Source organism: Chelonia mydas, chromosome 9 (assembly GCF_015237465.2).
Source record: "Chelonia mydas isolate rCheMyd1 chromosome 9, rCheMyd1.pri.v2, whole genome shotgun sequence".
Lineage (NCBI taxonomy): Eukaryota > Metazoa > Chordata > Testudines > Cheloniidae > Chelonia > Chelonia mydas.
In genome coordinates, this window is record NC_057855.1 from 86,255,807 (window position 1) to 86,279,050 (window position 23,244).

At 40.1% G+C, this 23,244-nt stretch overlaps 1 protein-coding gene across 9 annotated transcripts in view; it reads left to right on the forward strand.

Moving 5' to 3' along the window:
- TENM1 (teneurin transmembrane protein 1) overlaps window positions 1-23,244 on the forward strand; it is a 517,886-nt gene that overhangs the window by 327,905 nt on the left and 166,737 nt on the right. For 6 of the 9 annotated variants that reach the window (XM_043523186.1, XM_043523190.1, XM_043523189.1 and 3 more), the window contains 5 exons: window positions 3,104-3,303; window positions 4,799-5,009; window positions 11,111-11,215; window positions 12,557-12,751; window positions 17,751-17,951. In XM_043523186.1, the coding sequence (XP_043379121.1) occupies window positions 3,104-3,303; window positions 4,799-5,009; window positions 11,111-11,215; window positions 12,557-12,751; window positions 17,751-17,951 (912 nt within the window). The remainder of the gene's footprint in view (window positions 1-3,103; window positions 3,304-4,798; window positions 5,010-11,110; window positions 11,216-12,556; window positions 12,752-17,750; window positions 17,952-23,244) is intronic. The other 3 variants (XM_037909021.2, XM_043523191.1, XM_037909019.2) reach the window with 1 other exon arrangement.

Here is a 23,244-nt window from a genome sequence, read left to right on the forward strand (position 1 = left end):
GGAGCTCCAAGCCGCTGTGGGTGGTGGGGGACCCTCCCTCGGCTGCCGCGGGCTGCGGGATACCTCCCAGCTGCCGGCGCCAGTGGGAGAACCCCTGGGTGGCAGGGGAACTCCCAGGTGGTGGGGGCCCAGGGAGCTGCTGGTGGCAGGGGAACCCCCAAGGTCCTGGCCACTACAGGTGGTGGGGGATCCTCCAAAGTTCTGGCCGCCGCGGGTGGAGGGGAATCTCACAGCTCCCGGCCACCACGGGTGGTAGGGAACCCCCAGAGCTCCCAGCTGCTGTGGCTGGTGGGGAGCCCCCAAGCTGCCGTGGGCATTGGGAGCCCCTGGAGCTGCCAGTGGTGAGGGAACCCCTGAGCTCCGGGCCCCAGGAGCTGCGGGCGGCAGGGGTACCCTGCAGCTCTTGGCCCCTGCAGGCGGGGGAGGCACCCCACAGCTAACCACCACCGTGGCCACGGAGGAACCCCCAAGTTCCTGGCCGCCGTGGGCCCCTGGAGCTGCAGGCAGCGGGGGTACCCCGCAGCTCCTGGCTGTTACGGGAAGTGGGGGAACCCCATAGCTCCCACAGGCAGTGGGGGACCCCCAGAGCTGTAGGTGGCAGGGGTACCCCACGGCCCCCAGCTGCTGCAGGTGGCTCCTAGCCCCTGCGCAGCTGTCCCACTTCAAGTGGTGTGGGGATCCGCAGATCCCCATTTTGTCAGGGATATTTTTAGTCAAAGTCACAGACAGGTCACGGCTTCCATTAATTTTTCTTTTTTGCCTGTGACCTGTCTCGGACCTTTACTAAAAATATCTGTGACAAAATCTTAGCCTTAGGCATGGGCTTGAAAGCGTTGGATTCTACAATAGCTATTTTGTGCTGTAATGATTAGCTGAGAAATGTAATATTTGGAAGATATGGATACTGCCACTAAATACCATTAACAGACAATGTATTTTATTTCACATTTGTGGCCACTGTATATGCCAACATGCATTTCTTTCATATATAGTCATATAAAACTAACCGTAATAATATATTTTTGTAAAGGATCCATATATGTGTAATCTAAACTGAGACCTCTTCAACTGAAAGACAATGAGATCTTTTGAGATGTATTGTTTCAAGACCGTCAGTACTGACACACAATTCAACCAAATCTAGTTACATCAGAAATTTTCTGTGCCTAAATCATAACCTGTAGACATATTTAAACGCATGATACTGTGTACCTGCAACAAAGAAATAAGCATTTTGGCTTTGGGGAGAGGTAAGGCAGTTGCAATATTTTTTAAAGACCATCAACTCTGACCAACAATCCCATTAACTTACAAAACAGTATTGTGTCCTTGACCTTATAGTTATTGCTCTAAAACCTTGTAATTGAATCATTTTAAATGATCACATATCAATATCACCAAAACGTTCCTTAGTGCTTTACTTAGCCTAAGGTAACTGCTTGCAAAGAGACATTAAGATATAATCTTTCAAGTCCTTGAAATGGGTGAGAAGTCTTCTTTTATTATACAGTAGCCAAAGAGAGACTTATATATGTTTTTCTCCTCATTTGATTCCTGATCACACTAGAAAGTTTGAGTTCATTTTCAAAACTCAAAATTCAAGAATTTGTTTGCTAGAGGAAACTGAAACAAAAATTAGGCTGAACTCTCCCCCACCCCCCAAAAAATTGTTGAAGAACCAGTTTGAAATCATTATAATTTAAAGTAACATATTTACTTGTGAATTCTTAGAGAACTCATTCTGTACCCTAAGAATAGGTGCTCTACATTTGGGGGGATACATGTGTTATTCATTCCTTACACAAATAGATCCTACTTCCCATTGTGGTGACTCAGAGCATCCATAAAGCCAGTAGATCCAGCACTCTGAGAATTTCCCCTGCCTAGCAGATTATGGCTCTGTTCATTCAGAATGTTGTGTACCGCCTACACTTGTCAAAGTCTATGTATGATCTCACCAAGGATCTTTATACTATTAATGTATTCTGGAAATAGCTGGCCACAGTTTTACTAGTCCCGTTTTCTTTTTTTAGGAAGCCATTTATAGTATTCCATATGCATTATAAAGGGTGAGATTCCTATTTCATTCTAGTTGTTCATCCTTTCCCCTCATGTTGATGCTTTATTGGGTGAGGTGATACAGAAAAGGAATGGGCTACTGAGTTCAATGCCATGCTGTTAAATCCTCCTAATAACATAGGACCCTCTCTGCTTCTGCTGAGGTATGTGTGAGTTTTGCAATTTTTGCAATTCACTTTGATGGTTGCAGGATTGGGTCCATGGTTTTGCAACCTGTCAGGATGCTAACTGTTGGCAAGCTAAAAAGAACATAAAGGAGTGATACAAGCCAACAAAGCATGTCAATTCATACTCAGTTTGAAATTGCCTCTTTTGTTCCTCCCCTAATATTTCAGCTCACCAATTCAAGAGGTTATGTACTATGATGTCTGAAAACGTATTGCCTGCATAATTACAAGATGCCAAACATCACTTTAGATATACTGTTTGTCTCTATCCTCCTGCCCTCCTATGTTGTATACATCAGCTACAAACCATTACCTTTAGCAACAACGTTCTTCTTTATTTTTCAGACTGGATTAGCAATATCATAATAAATTTGTTAGGAATAGCGATTAGAAGAGATCCTGATTTATACTTCAGCTTTCACTGACCAATCCTGATAGTCTACTCACTGTCCAATACTGTCCATTTGAATACCTTATATTGTATCTACCAGGCTGTGGTCTGGAATAATTGTCAGAGGGATATACCCCAAGTGTGTTCTGTCAGTGCATATTCAGTTGAAAGGGTTTTGTTTGTGGGCCTAATTTCTGTATGCAAGAACTTTCATTTTTCCCAGTTACATAGAGACTCCTCTACAATCATTAAAATCTACTGAAATTTTCTGGAGAAAAGTACTCTACAGTGCGTAGCTGTAAATCTTGCAAATTAATTCATTTGTGGATTAACTGAATAATAATTAGCTAATTTCCAACATATTAATACATACTTAATAATTACCTATTATTACCTACCTAGCCTATTATTTTCACTCTTTGTGAATATGACAAATGATTGGTTTTTTTTGTTTCTGGAAAATCAGTGTTTCAGAAAGGACGGGCTATAGACACAGGAGAAGTTGACATTGGAGCACAAGTTATGCAGACCATCCCACCAGGTTTATTCTGGCGTTTTCAGATTACTATCCATCACCCAATGTACCTGAAGTTTAACATTTCACTTGCAAAGGACTCTCTGCTGGGAATTTACGGTAGAAGAAACATTCCCCCCACTCATACTCAGGTAATTAATAATAATACCAGCAATTCTATTGTGCTTTACACTTTCAAAGAGCTGTATCGGCATTAATATTTACAACGCTTTTATAAAGGAGGGAGGGAGAGATGTAAATATTAACCTTTTCCCCATCCTTCCTCTCTTCAGCCACACTTACAGATTCTGGGTTCTTCTAAGCAAAAGAACAATGTGGGGTGTTAGCAGTGCTTATCACCCTAAAGTGAGTGGGGAGGGGACATAATCCTGTTCTCCCTCTGCACCAACCAGCAGAGAGAAGGACATACTGTAAAACACCTCCTTGATCCACCACTGGGGCAGTATGACGCTGTGCCTATATGTTAAGTAAAATCTATATAGCTTCAATCTTGTTCAAAGTTAAGCTCCTAGTATTTAGTTAATTTCCTTCTGCACATCCAACAAAGCAAACTGCTCATGTGGTTAATGTAAAAAAGGCAAGGCAAAAAGGTATTCTAACTTCTAATAATAATATTATTTCTAAATGTTTACTGTTAGCTAGGACTTTGCAAGAGGAAATCTCGCCACACCGGCAGAACTTGATTCATCACTGTTCATACTGAAATATTATGTAGTCTTAATATATTTGGAATATTCAGTTAACATTTCTGAAGTATAATTAAATCATATTTCATCTATGATGTAGCAGGATTACAGTGTATGGGACATATTTCAAATACATGTATTTTATGTACAAATATATTTAATGCTAGCATTTCCTTAAATTAAATGTTGTTAGTAGATAATTAATGGATTTGATCTGAGGTGCTGAACACCCACAAAGCTGATTGTCTTTAACTGGAGTTGTGACTGAAAATCAGGCCCCTGAATACCTACAAATATTGAAACTATTTTATATTTCCATTAAACGGGAATTTTTAGAAGGTTTTCATCTTTTCAGATGTACTGAAGGCCTGACCAGCAGCCGTTGAAGTCAACTGGATCTGGTCCTAAAGGTGTCAATGGCTACTCCAATAAATGTTACCAATTTTTCTATAGCAAGAGATAGATTTCATGTGTATTAACAAAACTAACTACAAAGAAAGAGAAATATAGAGACATCTAGATATTTGGTATTTTTAAAGGCCAATCATTTTCACACCTGGGTGCCAAAAGTTAGGCTTCAAAATCCATATTTTGGTTCCTAAATCATACAGGTGCCTAACTTAAGCAATAAAGTTTGAAAATGTCAGCTCTACCCCATTACACAGGTGTAATTCTGGAGTTAATGTATTGGCTTCAATTGGGAGAGTCTGGATTTACACTGCTATAACAGAGATCAGGATTTATCTCTAATAACACCTTCTATTTAGAATGGAATCTTAACAGAGTAGGTTGTGCAACCCCTACTCACGTTAGTGAACACTTAATCAAGCAGTCCCTTTGAAAGTAACCCTATCTGACTGAAACATTCACAGTAGATTTGTCTGGTTTAAAACACTATAAAAATTCTCTAGCTGGATAATTTTTGCCATTATTATTTCAGTTTGATTTTGTAAAACTGATGGATGGAAAACAGTTAATTAAACAGGAAGCAAGGAACTCAGAGGAGTCTCAGCACGCTCCTAGGAATTTGATCTTAACATCCCTGCAAGAGACAGGTTTCATTGAATATATGGATCAAGGAGCTTGGCACATGGCATTTTACAATGACGGAAAGAAAATGGAGCAAGTATTTTTATTAACTACAGCAATTGGTAAGAACAGTTACCCTGCCATTCCTATTCTGGTTGTTATGTTAAAAAGCTGCATTTGAAAAGGAATTATTGAGCCTGATTTCCAATCTGATTTCAACAGATTTTACTTTGTTTTGATTACCTTGACTTCAGTGTATTTACTTCTCCTTTACACCGGGGTAAGAGGAGAATCATGCCTCTCGTTAAAAATGGACATTATGAATTAATGAAACCTAAACCTTTGGTATACCTTAAAATCATTAGTTACTAGTGTTGAATGTCTACGTATTTTGTAGGTGTTTTAATCTATTGCAAGAAATTACAGGAGAAATGTGCTCCCTGTGTATGTGGCGCCCACCCACTCTTAAAAAAAAAAACCTGTTGTATGTTCTTCTTCGTCCTCTCTAGTAGGCAATAGTTAATTAGGAAACTGCCCAGCCATGTGCTGACATTATTGATAAGGATGGGGTGGGTACATAACAAAGAACCAGAGGAAGCCATTTGGCTTGGTTCCATTGAAAACATAAGAAGGCAGGGAGGTGGGCTGCAGGAAGTGTTTGCTAAATAGAAAAAAGCAATAGAAAAAAGAATGCTAATTGTGAGGGGTTATTAGAAATAAAGGAGAGTAAAGAGAAAGCACAGTGTTTTAATAGTTTAAAAACCTGAACCGCTTTCTGTTAGAGATACTATGTACTGTTGTTATTCAGCTAATTAAAAAGGTTCAAAAAGTACAAGATTTGCTCAGTAAGAAAAACATAAAACAGTTTTTGCACCTTTTTTGTCAACCATGCAGTGCCACTCTTTGGTACACAAATATCTACCTGCAGTAGGCAACTATCTGAAGATGCTCTGTGTTGTCCTTTTGGTGAATCTACCTGCAGTTAATCTTTTTTAATTAATTAAAGGTGGGGAGATTATTTTACTAACTTTAGATATTGTTGGTGAGCGGTTCTCACAAATAGGGTTTGTTACTCATTAAAGTTTAATTTAAGGTACAGTACTTTAGTATTTCCAGCAGTCTTGGTTTGCTATAAGACTTTAACCACTTTGCCCTTTAGTTAACCTGTTCAACCATATGTTTAGCAAGATGTCTTTACCAATAATGGACATCCCATCTGCTCTCTATAAAAATTAGGTTCTATTTTTACTTGATGCTAAAGACCTTAATGTATGGGCCAGTGGAGAGTGCCATTCAAACACACAGATTATCAAGGACTTCACTCAAAGTAATCAGAAAGGCAACAAGGAATTGTAAAGGTGAATTTAGTCTGAAAGAAGACAAAATTTGCTGTGTTTAGAGTGGAAAGTGAGCCTCTTACAAGCAAAAGAGACATGATTATTTAATCCTTTGTGTGTGTTAGCCTGTGATTTAGCATTGGAAGAGTTTCCTTTGCATTTTTCCATCCCAAGGAAGGCTAAAGATAAAGTTTGCCTCCACACTGAAGTGTCATAAGCTTTACCCATGGCACTTAGGGATTTCCACCAAAGTCTAATGAGAACATCTAAGAACATAAGAATGTCCATACTGAGTCGTGCCATTGGCCCATCTAGACTAGTGTCCTGTCTTCCAACTGTGGCCGGTGCCCGATGTTTCGCAGGAAATGAGCACAACAGGGCAATTTATCAGGTCATCCATCTGCTGTCGTCCAGTCCCAGTTTCTGGCAGTCAGAGGTTTAGGGACACGCAGAGCATGGCATTGTGTCCCTGACCATCTTGGCTAATAGCTATTGATGGGCCTATCCTTCAGGAACTTAGTTAATTCTTTTTTAAACCGCCTTCACAACATCCTCTGACAATGAGTTCCACAGGTTGACTGCGTTGTGTGAAGAGGTACTTCATGTTTGTTTTAAACCTGCTGCCTATTAATTTCATTGGGTGACCCCTGGTTCTTGTGCTATGTGAAAGGGTAAATAACACTTCTTTATTCATTTTCTCCAACTATTCATGATTTTATAGACCTCCATTGTATCCCCCCCTCCCTTAGTTGTCTCTTTTCTAAGATGAAGAGTTCCAGTCATTTTAATCTCTCCTTATATGGAACCTATTCCATGCTGCTAATCATTTTTGTTGCCCTTCTCTGTACTATTTCCAATTGTAATATATCCTTTATGAGATGGGGCAACAACTGCACACAGTATTCAAGGTGTGGGTATACCATAGATTTATATAGTAGCATTGTGATACTTTCTGTCTTATTATCTATCCCTTTCCTAATGGTTGCTAACTGCTGCTGCACATTGAGCAGATATTTTCTGAGAACTATTCACAATGATTCCACGAGCTCTTTCTTGAGTAGTAACAGCTAATTTAGACCCCTATCATTCTGTATGTATAATTGAGATTATGTTTTCCAATGTGCATTACTTTGCATTTATCAACACTGAATTTCATCTGCCATTTTCTTGCCCAGTCACTCAGTTTTGTGAAATCCCTTTGTGACTCTTCACAGTCAGCTTTGAACTTAGCTATCCTGAGTAATTTTGTATCATCTGCAAACTTTGCCACCTCACTGTATACCCCTTTTTCCAGATCATTTATGAATATGTTGGACAGCACTGGTCCCAGTACAGATCCTTGGGGAACCCCACTATTTACCTCTCTCCACTGTGAAAACTGTCCATTTATTCTTGCACTTTGTTTCATATCTTGTAGACAGTTACTGATCCATGACAGGACCTTTCCTCTTATTCCATGACTGTCTATTATGCTTAAGAGTCTTTGGTAAGGGACCTTGTCAAAGCCTTTCCAAAAGTCCAAGAACACTATATCAACTGGATCACCCTTGTCCATGTGTTTGTTGACACCCTCAAAGAATGCTAATAGCTTGGTGAGGCATGATTTCCCTTTACAAAAGTCATTTTGACTCTTCGCCAACATATGTTCTTCTGTGTGCCTGATCTCTTGAGATTTAGCGTCTCTGCATATCACACCAAACAGGAGTAATTGCACAGAGGTGTCTGAAACAGTACTCCACTATTTGCTAACATACTTCCTCAAAGTAGTATAGCCTTTTCACTGAGAAAACAGGAAGAAGAAATTTAGAAATATGACTTACTTTTTGCTACTATTGAGGAGTTAGATGCTTTGGACTCAGGCTATTGAAAAAACATCACATCAGGTGGCAAACTCTCCTTACTTTCCTGAAGAATTTGGTAAAAGAGCAAACTGAGCTACTATAAACTAACAGGTTTCAGAGTAGCAGCCGTGTTAGTCTGTATTCGCAAAAAGAAAAGGAGTACTTGTGGCACCTTAGAGACTAACAAATTTATTTGAGCATAAGGTTTCGTGAGCTATAGCATCCGATGAAGTGAGCTGTAGCTCACGAAAGCTTATGCTCAAATAAATTTGTTAGTCTCTAAGGTGCCACAAGTACTCCTGTTCTTTTTATAAACTAACAAGAACTTGTAAGCAGCAACAGTTTCCAGATTGTGTATCAGATGAGCAATGTGATTCTGGAAAGAAGTTGCTCAAAGAGGATGCAAATGAAGATTACCCAGTTGTATTTTTCCAAGTAAGTGTGTGGAGGGAGAGTCTGCTGCTGGCCTATTTGAACTGAAAAGAATTTTCGCCATTTCACATTTTTGGCCATCTATGTACCTTTTTGCTCCTTCACTTCTCCGTGCACAGTTGCTTGTGCCTCAACTGCTATGGTGTCCAGTGAAGTTGGCAGCACCTATCATCTTTTAGAAATGTTTATTAATCAGAAACCGTCTTCCCTCAAACTTTCCTCAAGTTTGGATTTGGATTCAAAGCTAGTCCCTGTCCCTACAAAGGAATGAATCAAAAGCCCAAATTCACACACTCCCAACCTGGGGAAAGTTTGGATCCTGATCCCAGCTTTGCATGTTGGACCCATATCTGGTATGTGTTACTGTCTCCTTCAAGATAGCAGTAGGGTCTTCCTAGGCAGTGCTAATAAAATAGTTGTCAAGAGTCAATAAAATCAGGCTTATTTTTATTCATGTACTAAACTAAATTTACTAACACTATGGAGACTACACTGGTGTAGCAAAGCTGGCAAAACCCTGTAGAGTAGATGTAGGCTATGCAGCCTATACTGACAGAAGGGTTTTTTCCAATCGGTGTAGGAACACCACCTCTCTTAATCATGGTAGCTATGTCAGTGTAGCTATCTCAGCCTCACTTTTAAATGTAGGCCAGCCTAAAACTTTTGCCAGAGTTGTACTCCTGCAGGGCTTTTCCTTTTACTGAACCAATAAAGCCTACTGTCAGTTTAAATATGACACTTCTAAAAGCAGCCTGATAGGCTGCATAAAGGCCTAGACCCTACTTGTTATGCTGCAGAGGAGTGGAGTCCAGGGGAATTAGCTTTCTAAAATATTTTATATAACTTAACATTTAAATTAATTTTTTAAAAGTTGATGTAGGGACTGTCACCATTATCTGACTCTGGAAGACTAAGAAGACAGTCAGGTAGATAGGGAGTATAGAAAGAAGTGTTATTAACAAACAGGTTTCAGAGTAGCAGCCATGTTAGTCTGTATTCGCAAAAAGAAAAGGAGTACTGGTGGCACCTTAGAGACTAACAAATTTATTTGATGCATCCGATGAAGTGAGCTGTAGCTCACGAAAGCTTATGCTCAAATAAATTAGTTAGTTTCTAATGTGCCACAAGTACTCCTTTTCTTTCTACTAACAAACAGTGATTCTATCTGTGAAGAAAGTTTTAACCTCGAAGACACTGGGTTTTTTTACCTTTGAACAGACAGCTGTATGTAGGATATGGGCAGCTGTGTGCGTGCCAGTGAATATCCATCTACATGGTGTAAGCTCACTGGGTGATTCAGCCCAGATCAAAACACAGTAATCAGCAAGAGCCAACATAAATCAAACCAAGTTACCATAAGCAATAAATAAATAAATAAATAAAGATGCTTAGTTCAGTTATGTATGCAGTTACATCATTTATTTTGACTAGTTAAGGATGAATTTCAAAAGGGTATTGAAACATTTCCAAACATTCCAAATATTTGAGCCTCTTCCCTGAGGTAAGGCTCTCCTTCCTGTCCCAGCGATGGTGGGCAGATACTTTACTTCTCACAAAAGATCTTTTTCATGCAAAAGGATGTCCCAGGTCCTACTCCCCATCTTCAGAAGTCCTTCTTCTTGTGAAGTCAAATGCTTCTCTCCTCTTCTACTATTAATGTCGAGCACTACCCAAAAGTCTTTCTGCTAGGCTCTGCTCCTTAACTCAAATTACACCAGTTTGGGGGCCACCTGGCACTCTCTGCAACAGCTGCATGTTCTGTATGGGTCTTGCATCCCAGGATTGACCTGGTTCCACCCTGCTTGTTTTGTGAGAGCTAACATAATTGAAGCCTTACATTTGTGTGGCTGCATGGTCTTGATAGATAGCTATTGTATTGATCTAAGCTACTGTACACATTGAAAGACTATGGGAAATGTGAATTTAGATAAAGAACTATTAACAATTGTATAGATGCAGGTTTAAGGACCTGTAATCTATAATGGTTTCTTCTCCAGAGCTGGAAGTTGGAATGATCTCCAAGTTTAGCATAAGATTTAAGGAGATTTACTTCTGGAGACCTGAATCTCAGCACTGATTTACTGAAGTGAACTTAATCACATCACATCTTGCCAATCAGATTACTAACCTACATTAAACTACGCTTTATTCATCCCTTTTTATAAAAGTGGGAACCCTTTTCTCCAAAAATAGTTAACTATAGTCTTAAATGAACTTGCCCAATGCCTTTCTTCTGTAAACAGACTTAAATTAATGGGAAAAAAAAAGAAAGCATTTAAAGTAAACTGAAAATTTCTCAAAAATTACTTAAATTCTTCTAAAGCTTTTAATGGTGGTGAATTTAACACAAACACTTACTTTAAAAGCTTTCCATTGTAGCATATTACAAATTAAATATTACTTGTTACATCTAAGCTGTCAAGATAAATCTAATATTTGTAAGTTGCTTGAACAAAAAAACTTTGCTTGATGCTGCCTACGAATGAAAATGAACAGTTTGTCTCAGCACCTTGTTTGGATCTTGAGAAATGTATTGCAGATGATTGTGTTGTAGCTGACACTCATTTCAGAAGTCAGTTCGTTCCTTTTATTGCTTACAATTTTCTTTATAAGTAGAAATCATGGATGACTGCTCCACTAATTGCAATGGAAATGGAGAGTGTATCTCAGGTCACTGCCACTGTTTCCCAGGATTCCTCGGGCCTGACTGTGCAAGAGGTAATCTCCTATTAACTGAGTTAAAATACAAGATGATGAGCATGATTTTTAATATGAATCTATGCTTGTGAAGAATGTCAGACTGATGGTCCAGAGACTAAAGACTTGCTAATGTGCCTTTAACCCTCGGCTGGATGGCCCCTTCAGGTGATGCTTAGGGTAGCTTCTGCCCATTCAGTCTTTGGCCAAGGGGGTGCTAATTAAGGCCAGAGACAGTTTTGTCACGTAGCCATCTTTCCTCTGCAAACTGGAATAAAACTATCAAAAACCCATTCACATAGGCCACAAACCAGCTATCAGATACTAATAACTTTTAGTTACTACTAACGTGGATTTGAACCAGCAACCCACAGGTGAAAGTTTCTTTTTCCCTTTAGCAATCCACAGTTTCTCCTATTGCTCCCTCTCACCATTCTGTAATTTTAAAATCCAAAAAGAGGTATATTTAGTATTTAGTTTATGATTTTTTAAAAAAATTACTAACAAAAATGTCTTGTTAGAAAAGCAATAGAAGTAAAACCGCCTGTTCTATGCCCTAAGACTGAGGATCGGGAGTGACAGAAATTCAAAAGAGGGAAGTATTTTTTTTTCCAAAATCAAAAATATCACTTTCCTGATATTTTAAGGTGTCAGAGATAAAGAAGGAAATAATCCCGATTCACTGTAAAGATCAAAAGTGAATTCAAGATGCACTGGTATTTCATATAAATGGCTGTAATAATTGGTAGGTACAGTCTTCTGAACATCTGTGTATATGGAGGTTCTCAAATCTATTCTACTCTTCTCTCAAATCTAAGATCAATTTTACCTCAACATTATACTTTGGCTCAAAGATTGGTTGTAGAACTTTTCACCTCCAGGTTTCTGTTTTACATATGAATCAGTAATGACCAAAACTACAATAATCTTAAAGTTGTTCAGTGGCATAAAGAAAATAAGTGGGTTGTGTCTTAGTTCACAGTTAACAGGTATTAACATCACAAAAACCATCCCCACAGTTAGCACTAAGAAGCATCATTGTGGGAAGTCTCACTAAAGAGATCAAAAAGTGGGCAGAGAGACTGAACTATGGTCCATATTCTTTATCTCTAGAGCTGCCCATTTTAGGTGAGTTAAGGTACATTAGTGGAGCAGAATGGCGACACTGGCACTGTAGCGGAACATGTTTGTTGATAAAAAATAATTCATATTCCAAAGCTTTCAGTCTGGCCCCTTTTGCAAGAACTAAAATCACATTGCCAGTAAATGCAATGCTATAATTAAAGAATGATAAATGCAATAAATGTTAATACCTTAAGAATTTACATATATCTCGGAAATCTAATTCTTTGCCTTCTTCAGACTCATGCCCAATACTGTGCAATGGAAATGGAGAATATGAGAAAGGTCACTGTGTATGTCGCAATGGATGGAAAGGCCCAGAGTGTGATGTTCCGGAAGAACAATGTATTGATCCAACCTGCTTTGGCCATGGTACTTGCATCATGGGAGTATGTATTTGTGTCCCAGGATACAAAGGAGAAATTTGTGAGGAAGGTTTGTGCTATTTCTCTTATTTCTACCGTTTTAGTATGTTTTGTTTAAATTGATGCCATCTTTGGCATTTAAATCCTTAGGAAACCATGTCGATTTTAATTACTCTTGAGAAATATTAGGATGCTTCCTGGTAGGTAACTTCACCGGGTCATGGGAAGCATGTTAGGCTTCCAAATCCTAATGAAAGTCAATGGGAATTAGGCACCTACTTCTCATTTGTCAAGGGACACAGAAAACGTTTTTATGTTGGGGGCTCAAGTTACAAAAAATAACAGTTCACCTGGCTGTTGAATAACAACAGCTGTTGAATATTGTTTTTCACGCCATCTAATTATTATTACAGGGACAATCCTCTGCCAACTCAGTTTGTTCTCTACAACCCAGGAGTACAGTTCTCTAATAGATTTCAAGCAGCTGAGACTTTCTCTTTCCCTGGAGTATCAGCTCACTCTTGGTTGCCAGGTTGAAGGTCTCTCCTTAGCAGGCTCTGGCTCCTTTCTACCCTGGCTGGGAAATGTCTCAGCAAGAATGGGCTCTTATTCTTGTGAAAAGGAATATTCTGTATGCCTGAGTGAGGGTTACCTGCCTGTACTTCTCCCAATATTTCTGCAGCCAGGCAAACTGTTTCCCTCTCCAACGTAGTGCACTCGCCATCTGTCGCACCCCTTCTGTCAGGGGTGGATGCTGCAAAGGGTTTTCTCTGGCCTTCTCTGGCCTTCTACTGGCCATCTGCCTCTCGATAGGTTTTCGGTGGCTGAGTCCTCTGGCCATGTCACGTAAAGTTCAGTCCCCCTTTGCGGTAACAAAAGGTCCAACTGAAAGTCCAAGCAATAATTCTTCCACCCATCTCAGGTTCCACTGAAGAGTTCTTACTGGCCCTCCCTCCAAAAGCCTAACTTGCTCCTGCAGAGTTACTCCTCTGTTGCTTGCTGAAGTATCCTTACTGGCTCTCCGTCAGGGCCTCCTTCCCCAGAGCCTAATCTGCTCCTGCATTTGGGCTCAGGGGTTGGTAAGAAAATGCAAGCTCACCTTGTGCTGCTTCCCACAGCCTGTGCTCAGCACAGCCTCTCTTTGGTTCTCAGGCCTCTTGTTTCTCAATTCTTTGCTGAACTTATAAGTCTTCGACCGTCTCGAGCTCCACGGAAGTACTTTTACTGATCCTGTCTCAGGGCCTCCCCCCACAGCAGCCCAACCTGCTGCTTCAGAATTCTCCCTTTGTTGCTTCTTGTCTTAGCAGGTTTTCCCTCACTGCTTCGCTTCCCCAGGGTCTCTGGCAGCTTCCTCTAGGGATCCCCCTGGTCCTTGTAGGCCCTAGTTCTGCACTCTCTCTCCCAAACTGAGTTCTCCATTCTGTTTGTATAGTCTTTTCCTAACCTTTCACAGCTGATGTCACTAATTATCATTAAGTTGTCATATCACCATCAGCTGGGGGCTAACTGCTTGGTCACAAGAAAGGCTGAGCCTGACTTGCCTTAATGTGCCAGCCAGCCTGTTACACCCTCCTTCCCCAGAGGCTTTTGATCTTCCTGCTCTTTCTTTGCAGGAGGAGCTCTGATCCCCTCTCTAGGGAAACCAGAGATAGGTTCAGCTAGCTACCACTCCCCTGGGGCTGATTCCCAGAGCATCCTGATTGGCTCTTTCCCTCCTCCCCCTCCCAACCCTCATGACTATCAAATGCTCTTTTAACAAAGAGATGTGGGAGGCCAAATGTCATGGTGAAACCATGCTTTGATTTTTTGGCTGTCCTTTAGCTGCCTCTGACCCCAGTCCTATTATGCATAGGAAATAAACGGCCTCCAACTGCCATCTAATTTATAGTCTTTTCCTTGTCAGTCTGTGGCTAAGAGAGGAACCCAGAAGGTTACAAAGCAAAATATAAAAGCAGATGTTTTTTAGTGTAATCAATAGATCCAGGTGTAGGCTGTTTCTTCATTCTGTCACCTAGACTGTTCTCCAAAGAACACACTGACTATATAAAACCAAGAGGCCATCTAAGTGCTACCATTTGCCAGAGGCTAACGTGTTTTTTAATTAGGCAATCTTATGCCATTCTTTTTAAGTTAGCAGTGACTGAGTGAAATACAAAAACAAAGTGTATATTTTCAAGGTGCTAAAATGAAATCACTTAACATTGCTGAAATAAAAAGAAAGAAGCTATGCTTCTAATAACAGGTGGATCAACTTCTGCTGGTTGTAGCATTCACCTGTTTCTACCATCATATAGAACAGAAACCAAAAGTCAGTTGCCTGATACTGTTGGCATTTCTGAGAGACCTCATCAACCACAATGTAAATCCTTCCCTGGGCATAACTTTGGGAAACAAGACCATTCTTTCTGTTCATCCTGATTGATGATTTTCAATGGCTCCATTATTATTAAGCTAGTGGTAGCATACTTTGTTTCCACTAGTATACAGCTTTTAGATGCAAACTACTTTTGACTAAGTACACAGATGAAACTTTCACACAGTCCAGATTCTCTAATTGGAAAAAGGCATGAGACAAATACGAGAGGAAAATATCTATCATGAAGCAGTTGATATTCTTAAAAAGGCCACAAAGAATGTTGATACATGTATTCAGTACTCTAGAGGGAAGATTAAAATAGGAAAGCCGAATGAAAATACTAAGTGTTGTCTTATCCAAGGACTTGCACTGCAAGGCCATCATACTAAACAAACTAAACTGCACTTTTAAGTGGGTAGAGGTAGAGCTTTTTTTAACTGCTTTGTTTGATCCTGATGTTTCGAAGTGGCTGAAAAAGAGTCAAAACAAATTCACAAGTTCAGTTATTCAGAATCAGATACTGGAAATCTTACATTCTCTTACAATCTTAAGCTTTCTGGAAAGTTGCATGCAACTATGTAGATGAAACAACAGACATCAACCCAGAGCAAGTGGTTTTATGGCTGCAGTATGAATGATGACATGACATGAATGTACACGAAGAGTTCATTGGATTGCACAATGTAGCCCCTATATTGGTGGAGGTAGTCGTACCAATAATAAAGATATATTATTGTGTCTAAATCTGAGGATCAGCAACTGTTGCAGAAAATGCTATGATGGTGCCACTAACATGGCAGGCTTAGTAGCAATTGTAGGAACCAGAGTGAAACAGGTGAGAAACTATACAAGAGCTAAGTAGTATTATTTATTATGTACTCACTGTTGTGGCATGATTTGCATGAAATGCTCTATATCAGGACATTAAATATGAAGTGTTAAGAGTATCACCAGGGATCTGTATCTTCTCCCCAGCAAATTGCACTTTATGCAGAAGCACTGGCTTCACTTTCTGAAAACTACCTTGGACTGTGTGCAGATTGGGAGGTTGTGAAGAACGCAACAAAAGATCCTGAAACAAAACTTCAAATTGGTTTCATCACAGCTCTCATAGAAAAGTTTAACTTCCTCGCTGATATTGAATTAGGTCAGAAAGATGGTAGACAGTCCATGCAAAACTCTGCAAGTGTTAAATATTTCAGCAATAGAAGGCCAATCTGTTGTGAAGATAACACTCAGTTCATCTGATTGGATGGTCTTAAGTAAAAGCTATAACTTTATCTGGGAGCACATCCATCAAAAATGTTTAAAGTCAGAGATAGTTGGAATGCCTAAACTTCCAAGGAAGAGAGAAATTGCCAAGGAAATGCAAATAGGGACAGGAGAACCCAGCTATACAAATTCAGCAAAGGAATTTTAAAAGTACACATACTTCAAAGAAATTATCTTAAAATGTCCACTATTCAATATCGATTTGTACAGAAAGGCTACAAAATTATTCAAAATCTTGAAACTCTCATAACAGCTACTGTATTTTCCACTGCATGCAGCTGATGAAGTGGGTTTTAGCCCACGAAAGCTTATGCCCAAATAAATTTGTTAGTCTCTAAGGTGCCACAAGTACACCTAAATTAAAATTATTCACTAGAGCTTGCTCAGTATTTAAGGAACAATTTAGTCCAAATTTAGAACAAATTTAGCCCTTTTGTCTGTTTGCAAATTGTTCATCAGTTATTATGATTTGTATGAGTCTGGTCATTATCCGTAATTGCCCAGTGTATATATTTTGTGAACATGTGAGTTCTTCGTAGTGAGTATTTAGTCAAGGATTCATTATTTGAGATTGGTGGATGACCAGGTGATATTGTTTCAGGTACAGATTCTTGGTTCCAAAGCCAAAATTTACTTTCCACAGATATTTGTAAGAATAAAACTTTTCTTTTCCAATAGGAAACAAAATATGGTGCAAACATACCTAATGAGAAATACTAAGCAGTATTCCAAAAATGTTAGGTAGTATCTCTCCCCACTCTGTGCCCAGGTCTATTATTGAAATACCAGTATGGCTGGGCTGGGTCATTACCTGATAGATGTATAATAATGTAAAATAATCTACATTCTAACAAATTGTCTATATAAAAATGGACATGACAGGTGAAGCCATTATGATCTCTGGAGGTCTCTATTATTGCATGAAGATTGCATTGGCGTCTCATTTTAGAGAGTGAAAAAAATGTCTATGCATATTTCTGGCTGTGACTTAAAGGAAATGTGGACAAAGGCTGTCAGTTGGTTATATGCACACACTGTTGTGCCTGAATATCATAAAAGATTCACTGTTGTTCATCATCTTGCGTAACATACATAGAGTAGTTTAAACTATAAATGTAATTAATTGAGTTAAATAAAAGTGAAGTGGTAACCTTAATTTCTTAATTTCCTGTATATTCAAGTCTAATGAGCCTGAGTAAAGACTACTAAAGTGAGTACTTTAAAATACTAATGTGAGTAAGGGTTCCAGGATTGGGCCCTTTATAGCACTTTAGTATAGTTTTGTTTCCTTTTTATCTGTTAATATTGCTCTGCTTGAACAAAATGTTTGCACAAGAGCCATTTTATTGCCTATTTAAAACAACCATTTATGTTGTATATTAGAAAATCAATGTAAAAGTGTCAGTGGTATTCACTAAATATTGTATTTATTTTTCTCCAGAGGATTGTTTAGATCCTATGTGCTCTGGCCGTGGTGTCTGTGTTCAAGGGGAATGTCACTGCTCTGCAGGCTGGGGAGGAGTAAACTGTGAGACATCTCTTCCTGTATGTCAAGAGCAATGCTCAGGCCATGGGACTTTCCTTGTGGATACTGGCATCTGTAGCTGTGAGCCTAAGTGGACAGGTTCAGACTGCTCAACAGGTATAGTTAAAAAATTTTCTTTTTTAAATAAAGACTATGAAATTCTTGTGTTTTCTATTCAGTTTCTGTTAGGAAATACTATACTACAGTACATCAGTGTTAATAAAAAAACAATTAATATAATCCAATATCAGACTTTGTGGGACGTGAACATGGAAATTATTTTGGCAGCTCCTGTTTTCATGTTGTCGTGTTGCAAAAATAAATTAGTTTTTTTTCCTATGACAAGCATCATGGTTACATGACTGTATAACAGCTAGGGCACTATGCCTGTGACGGTCTGAATGCCTTTGCCTTCAGTTGGCATTAAGAGTGCTCAGCACCTTTCAGGATCAGGTCTTCAATGTATGGTAATAATCCACAGCAGCAAAGGAGACCACGAAAATATCAACAGTCCTGGGATGAATGGAAGAACATTGCCTACACCCAGTAAATCATGGGCAATAGAAGCCTCTGGCAAAAATAAATTCTAAAAGAAAAATGAATTCCCATCTGCTCTGCTGGGATAAAAACTAACTTCTTCCTTAAAGGACCATCGAGGTTTAATCCCATTCAATTTGTTTAAGTGCAGAGATGATCTCACTATGTACTTTTAAAAGAACTGACTGTGCTCGGGACAAGAAACTATTTAACATTTGATTCCTCTAATAGATCATGTCGTTTCCAAGATGCATGTCTCTGTCATTTTTTTATTTTTTGCTCATAGCTTATGAGGCTCAGTCAATGATTATAGCATTAGCTGTCCTCTCTCTCTCTCTCTCTCACCACAACACAAACTAGATCCGAATGATAGATTTTTCTGAATACTTTGCAGTACATCTAATGCTCCAAGCTTGCAAGGTTCTGAGCATCTCCAGGGAGTTGCTGTAGACCTTTCAATCCCACTGGAGCCAAGCATGCATAATTGGACCCCCTTTCTTCCTTCCAGATGCACAGATAACATTAATGACAGTTAAGTACAGGTACATATGGGAAAAGACTTCCTAGTGTTTTCTCTGTAAATGTATCACTAGCTAGAAACCTCAGTTCAGCAAAGCAATTAAGCATATGCTTAAGTCACATTGAATTCATTAGTTAAGCACACGCTTAAGTGTTCTGATGAATTGGGACTATAGTGCCCAAAATGTGGGAACATTTATAAGCAGCAATATACTGAACTGCCAGTAATTCTGAACGGTCAGTGAATGGTTGTTCTAAAGACTTTTCAGCATTCAGTCCATGCCATGGGATTAATAATACATTTCATCTCATTATGAGCCTGTCGGATATGATACTTCCGTTGATAAGAGTTCCGTCTATTGGCTTTCAATAATATGAAAACCCTAATGCTCACATTTTCATTATAAGTGTCTCATTATATGCTGAAAATGTTCCCTAAAGTAATATACTAGTATGTCCATTAATAAAAACAGATAATAAGAGGAGGTGGTTCTGTGACTGCATGTGATTATTGTTGCCAGGAAACTGGTTCCTTGTCAATAGAGTGGGGCAGATCCTGAGTCCAGCTGAACTGCACACAGGGCAGAGTGCAAAGGTCATGTAAAGCTCACTATTGTGTTCCCTGATGCTGAGACTACTGTATGCAGGACAAGTCCCTTGTTTAAGTTTGACCAGCCTGGGTATGCTGAGTTTTCCCTCTATAAAGGTATCGCACAAAGGAGTCAGACAAAGAAAAAAACAACCCAAAACAAAACAGTTAAAAGTTCACAATTTAAAAATAATTAGTGCAAAAACTTTTAGCTCCTGCAGCTTAGAGCTGGCCATTATTTCACATTGAGAAAGTAGAGATTTGGCAAGTATTTTGAGGGGAAAATTCATTATTGTATATATACTGAATTTGTTTCCCATAAAATGTGCAAAAGAATTCTGGTTCGGTATGTGGGCTCACTGTAGCACCTTTGGCACAGAATCTCCAAAATAATTAATGTCTATTGTGTCAATGGGACTTATGGCTTGGGCAACTGGGCACTTAGCAAAGGAATCTGATAGACCCTATTGAATAGTTGTAGGGAAGATACTGCAGGTTTGTATGTTGGGGATCCTGATTTTCTTGTTTGTTTCTTGCTTCCAAAAGTATTTCAATGCATTTTTGCAAGCTAATCTATTTTTCTTGCTTACTTGCTTCCATTAATCAATAAGGAAAATATCTCTTTCCCTTTCTACCTTCCCCTGACTTGTCAAGAAAGAATACTTGTATGATCACCCACGTGAATCTCTCTTTATAGCTAAGCATTACTGGTCTCTCCTCTTAGATGCATCTCTCTTTATAGCCATTAAACCAGAACCTGGATTGGTGTGACAGCACAATGAACATTAAATTGAAGGGTAGACATTGGCTCACTGGTGGAGACTTTCTTCCTGGGATCAATACTTATTGTGCCTACTGAGATCAAAGCATGATTTTAGTGAGAAAGGAAAACATCAGAAGAGGAAATTAACAGGGTCAGAGTAAAAAGAGCCTTTACATGAGGCTAGTGGTTAGAAAAAATCATGAATTTCTTTAGAATGGGTGGGTTGGAAAGGGTAAACCACATACCATTCATCTACATTCAGGAAGCAATGAAAGCCTGGTAAGTCCTTACTAGCAATAAATCAGGCAGCTTCAGACATTTTCATTTTTCCTAGCATCTCTTTGTATTTCAAGTCAGAGAAGCAAGATAATCTCTATCAGTAGTGTGGAAATTATATTTGTAATTTGACTACAAGAATATGGGACCTGCAGTGAGCTGTTTTAGCAATTCCTGTGTTCCACAGCAAATATTAAACATTTGCAAAATGCTGTAAGCAATTACTTTTCAGTTGTCTTACTTTTCTTCTGAATAGAAAATTAAAACCCCTTGTTGTACCATAACTGACACCAGTAGCAAAACTAAATTGCTTCCCTAATATTGGCTCTCCCTGTCCCATCAGAAGTGGGGCTCAGTCACCTCTGCAGCACCCCCTACCAATCTCCTCTGGATCTTGCACAGGTCCATGAGTTTGGGGTCTACCAAGGGAGGGAGCACTAGGGGGACATAGTCGGCCCCTCAAGCTCTAAAGAGCTTCTTCAGAAGAGATGATACAGAACCATCCCTCTGGGAACCATGGAGGCAGCCATCAGCAAGGATGAAGGGGATCGGAGGCACAAGTGTGAAGCCCCTGAGACCTCTGCACATCCCTCAGGATCTGCCAAATTTGGAGGCAAGATCTGAGATCTACTGGAATAATTCACAGAGTAACAGATTTTAAGGCCAGGAGGGACCACTGTGATCGTGTAGTCTGACCTCCTGCATAACTCAGGGCAAAGAACCTAACTTAGGCTATGTACATGCTACCAGTTACTACGGTGTAACTTACATTGCTCAGGGGTGTGAATAAGCCACCCCCTGAGCAACGTAAGTTACGCCAGCCTAAGCCCCCGAGTGGACAGCAGTATGTCAGTGGAAGAATTTCTCCCACCAACATAGCTACTGCTGCATGCTGGGGGGACTGGAGTAATCAGTGGATGGGAGAGCTCTCTCCCATCAGAGTGTCTGCATTAGCAGCGCTACAGCTGCGCCACTGTAAGCTCTGTACTGTAGCCACAGCCTCAGTAATTTCTGCATCAGGCCTGTGATTTCTGTTTGCGCTTTTAGAAAGTTATCCTGTCTTGACTTAGACTACAAATGATGGATAAACTACCACATCTGTTGGTAAGTAGCTCCCATCATTAATTATTCTCCCTGTTAAAAATGTGCCCCTTATTTCTATTGTGAATTTGTCTAGGCTAAGCCTCCAGCCGTTGGATTTCATTATGCTTTTTCCTGGTAGATGAAAGATCTCCCTTCCCTGAGCCCTCCTCCATAGGTTTAGGTGGGAGATGATCTGGCCCTAATCATAGAATCATAGAATATCAGAGTTGGAAGGGACCTCTGGAGGTCATCTAGTCCAACCCCCTGCCCAGAGCAGGACCAATCCCCAACTAAAGCATCCCAGCCAGGGCTTTGTCAAGCCTGACCTTAAAAACTTCTAAGGAAGGGGATTCCACCACCTCCCTAGGTAACGCATTCCAGTGTTTCACCACCCTCCTAGTGAAAAAGTTTTTCCTAATATCCAACCTAAATCTCCCCCACTACATCTTGAGACCATTACTCCTTGTCCTGTCATCTGCTATCACTGAGAACAGTCTAGATCCATCCTCTTTGGATCCACCTTTCAGGTAGTTAAAAGCAGCTATCAAATCCCCCCTCATTCTTCTCTTCCATAGACTAAACAATCCCAGTTCCCTCAGCCTCTCCTCATCATGTGTTCCAGACCCCAAATCATTTTTGTTGCCCTTCGCTGGACTCTCTCCAATTTCTCCACATCCTTCTTGTAGTGTGGGGCCCAAAACTGGACACAGTTCTGCAGATGAGGTCTCACCAATGTCGAATAGAGGGGAATGATCACGTCCCTCGATCTGCTGGCAATGCCCCTACTTATACATCCCAAAATGCCATTGGCCTTCTTGGCAACAAGGGCACACTGTTGACTCATATCCAGCTTCTCGTCCACTGTCACCCCTAGGTCCTTCTCTGCAGAACTGCTGCCTAGCCATTCGGTCCCTAGTCTGTAGCGGTGCATTGGATTCTTCCGTCCTAAGTGCAGGACTCTGCACTTGTCCTTGTTGAACCTCATCAGATTTCTTTTGGCCCAAACCTCCAATTTGTCTAGGTCCCTCTGTATCCTATCCCTACCCTCCAGCATATCTACCACTCCTCCCAGTTTAGTGTCATCCATAAACTTGCTGAGGGTGCAATCCACACCATCCTCCGGATCATTAATGAAGATATTGAACAAAACCAGCCGCAGGACTGACCCTTGGGGCACTCCGCTAGATACCGGCTGCCAATTAGACATGGAGCCATTGATCACTACCCGTTGAGGCCGACAATCTAGCTAACTTTCTACCCACCTTGTAGTGCATCCATCCAGCCCATACTTCTTTCACTTGCTGACAAGAATACTGTGGGAGACCGTGTCAAAGGCTTTGCTAAAGTCAAGGAATAACACGTCCACTGCTTTCCCTTCATCCACAGAACCAGTTATCTCATCATAGAAGGCAATTAGATTAGTCAGGCATGACTTTCCCTTGGTGAATCCATGCTGACTGTTCCTGATCACTTTCCTCTCGTCTAAGTGCTTCAGAGTTGATTCCTTGAGGACATGCTCCGTGATTTTCCCGGGACTGATGGGAGGCTGACTGGCCTGTAGTTCCCAGGATCCTCCTTCTTCCCTTTTTTAAAGATTGGCACTACATTAGCCTTTTTCCAGTCTTCCGGGACTTCCCCCAATC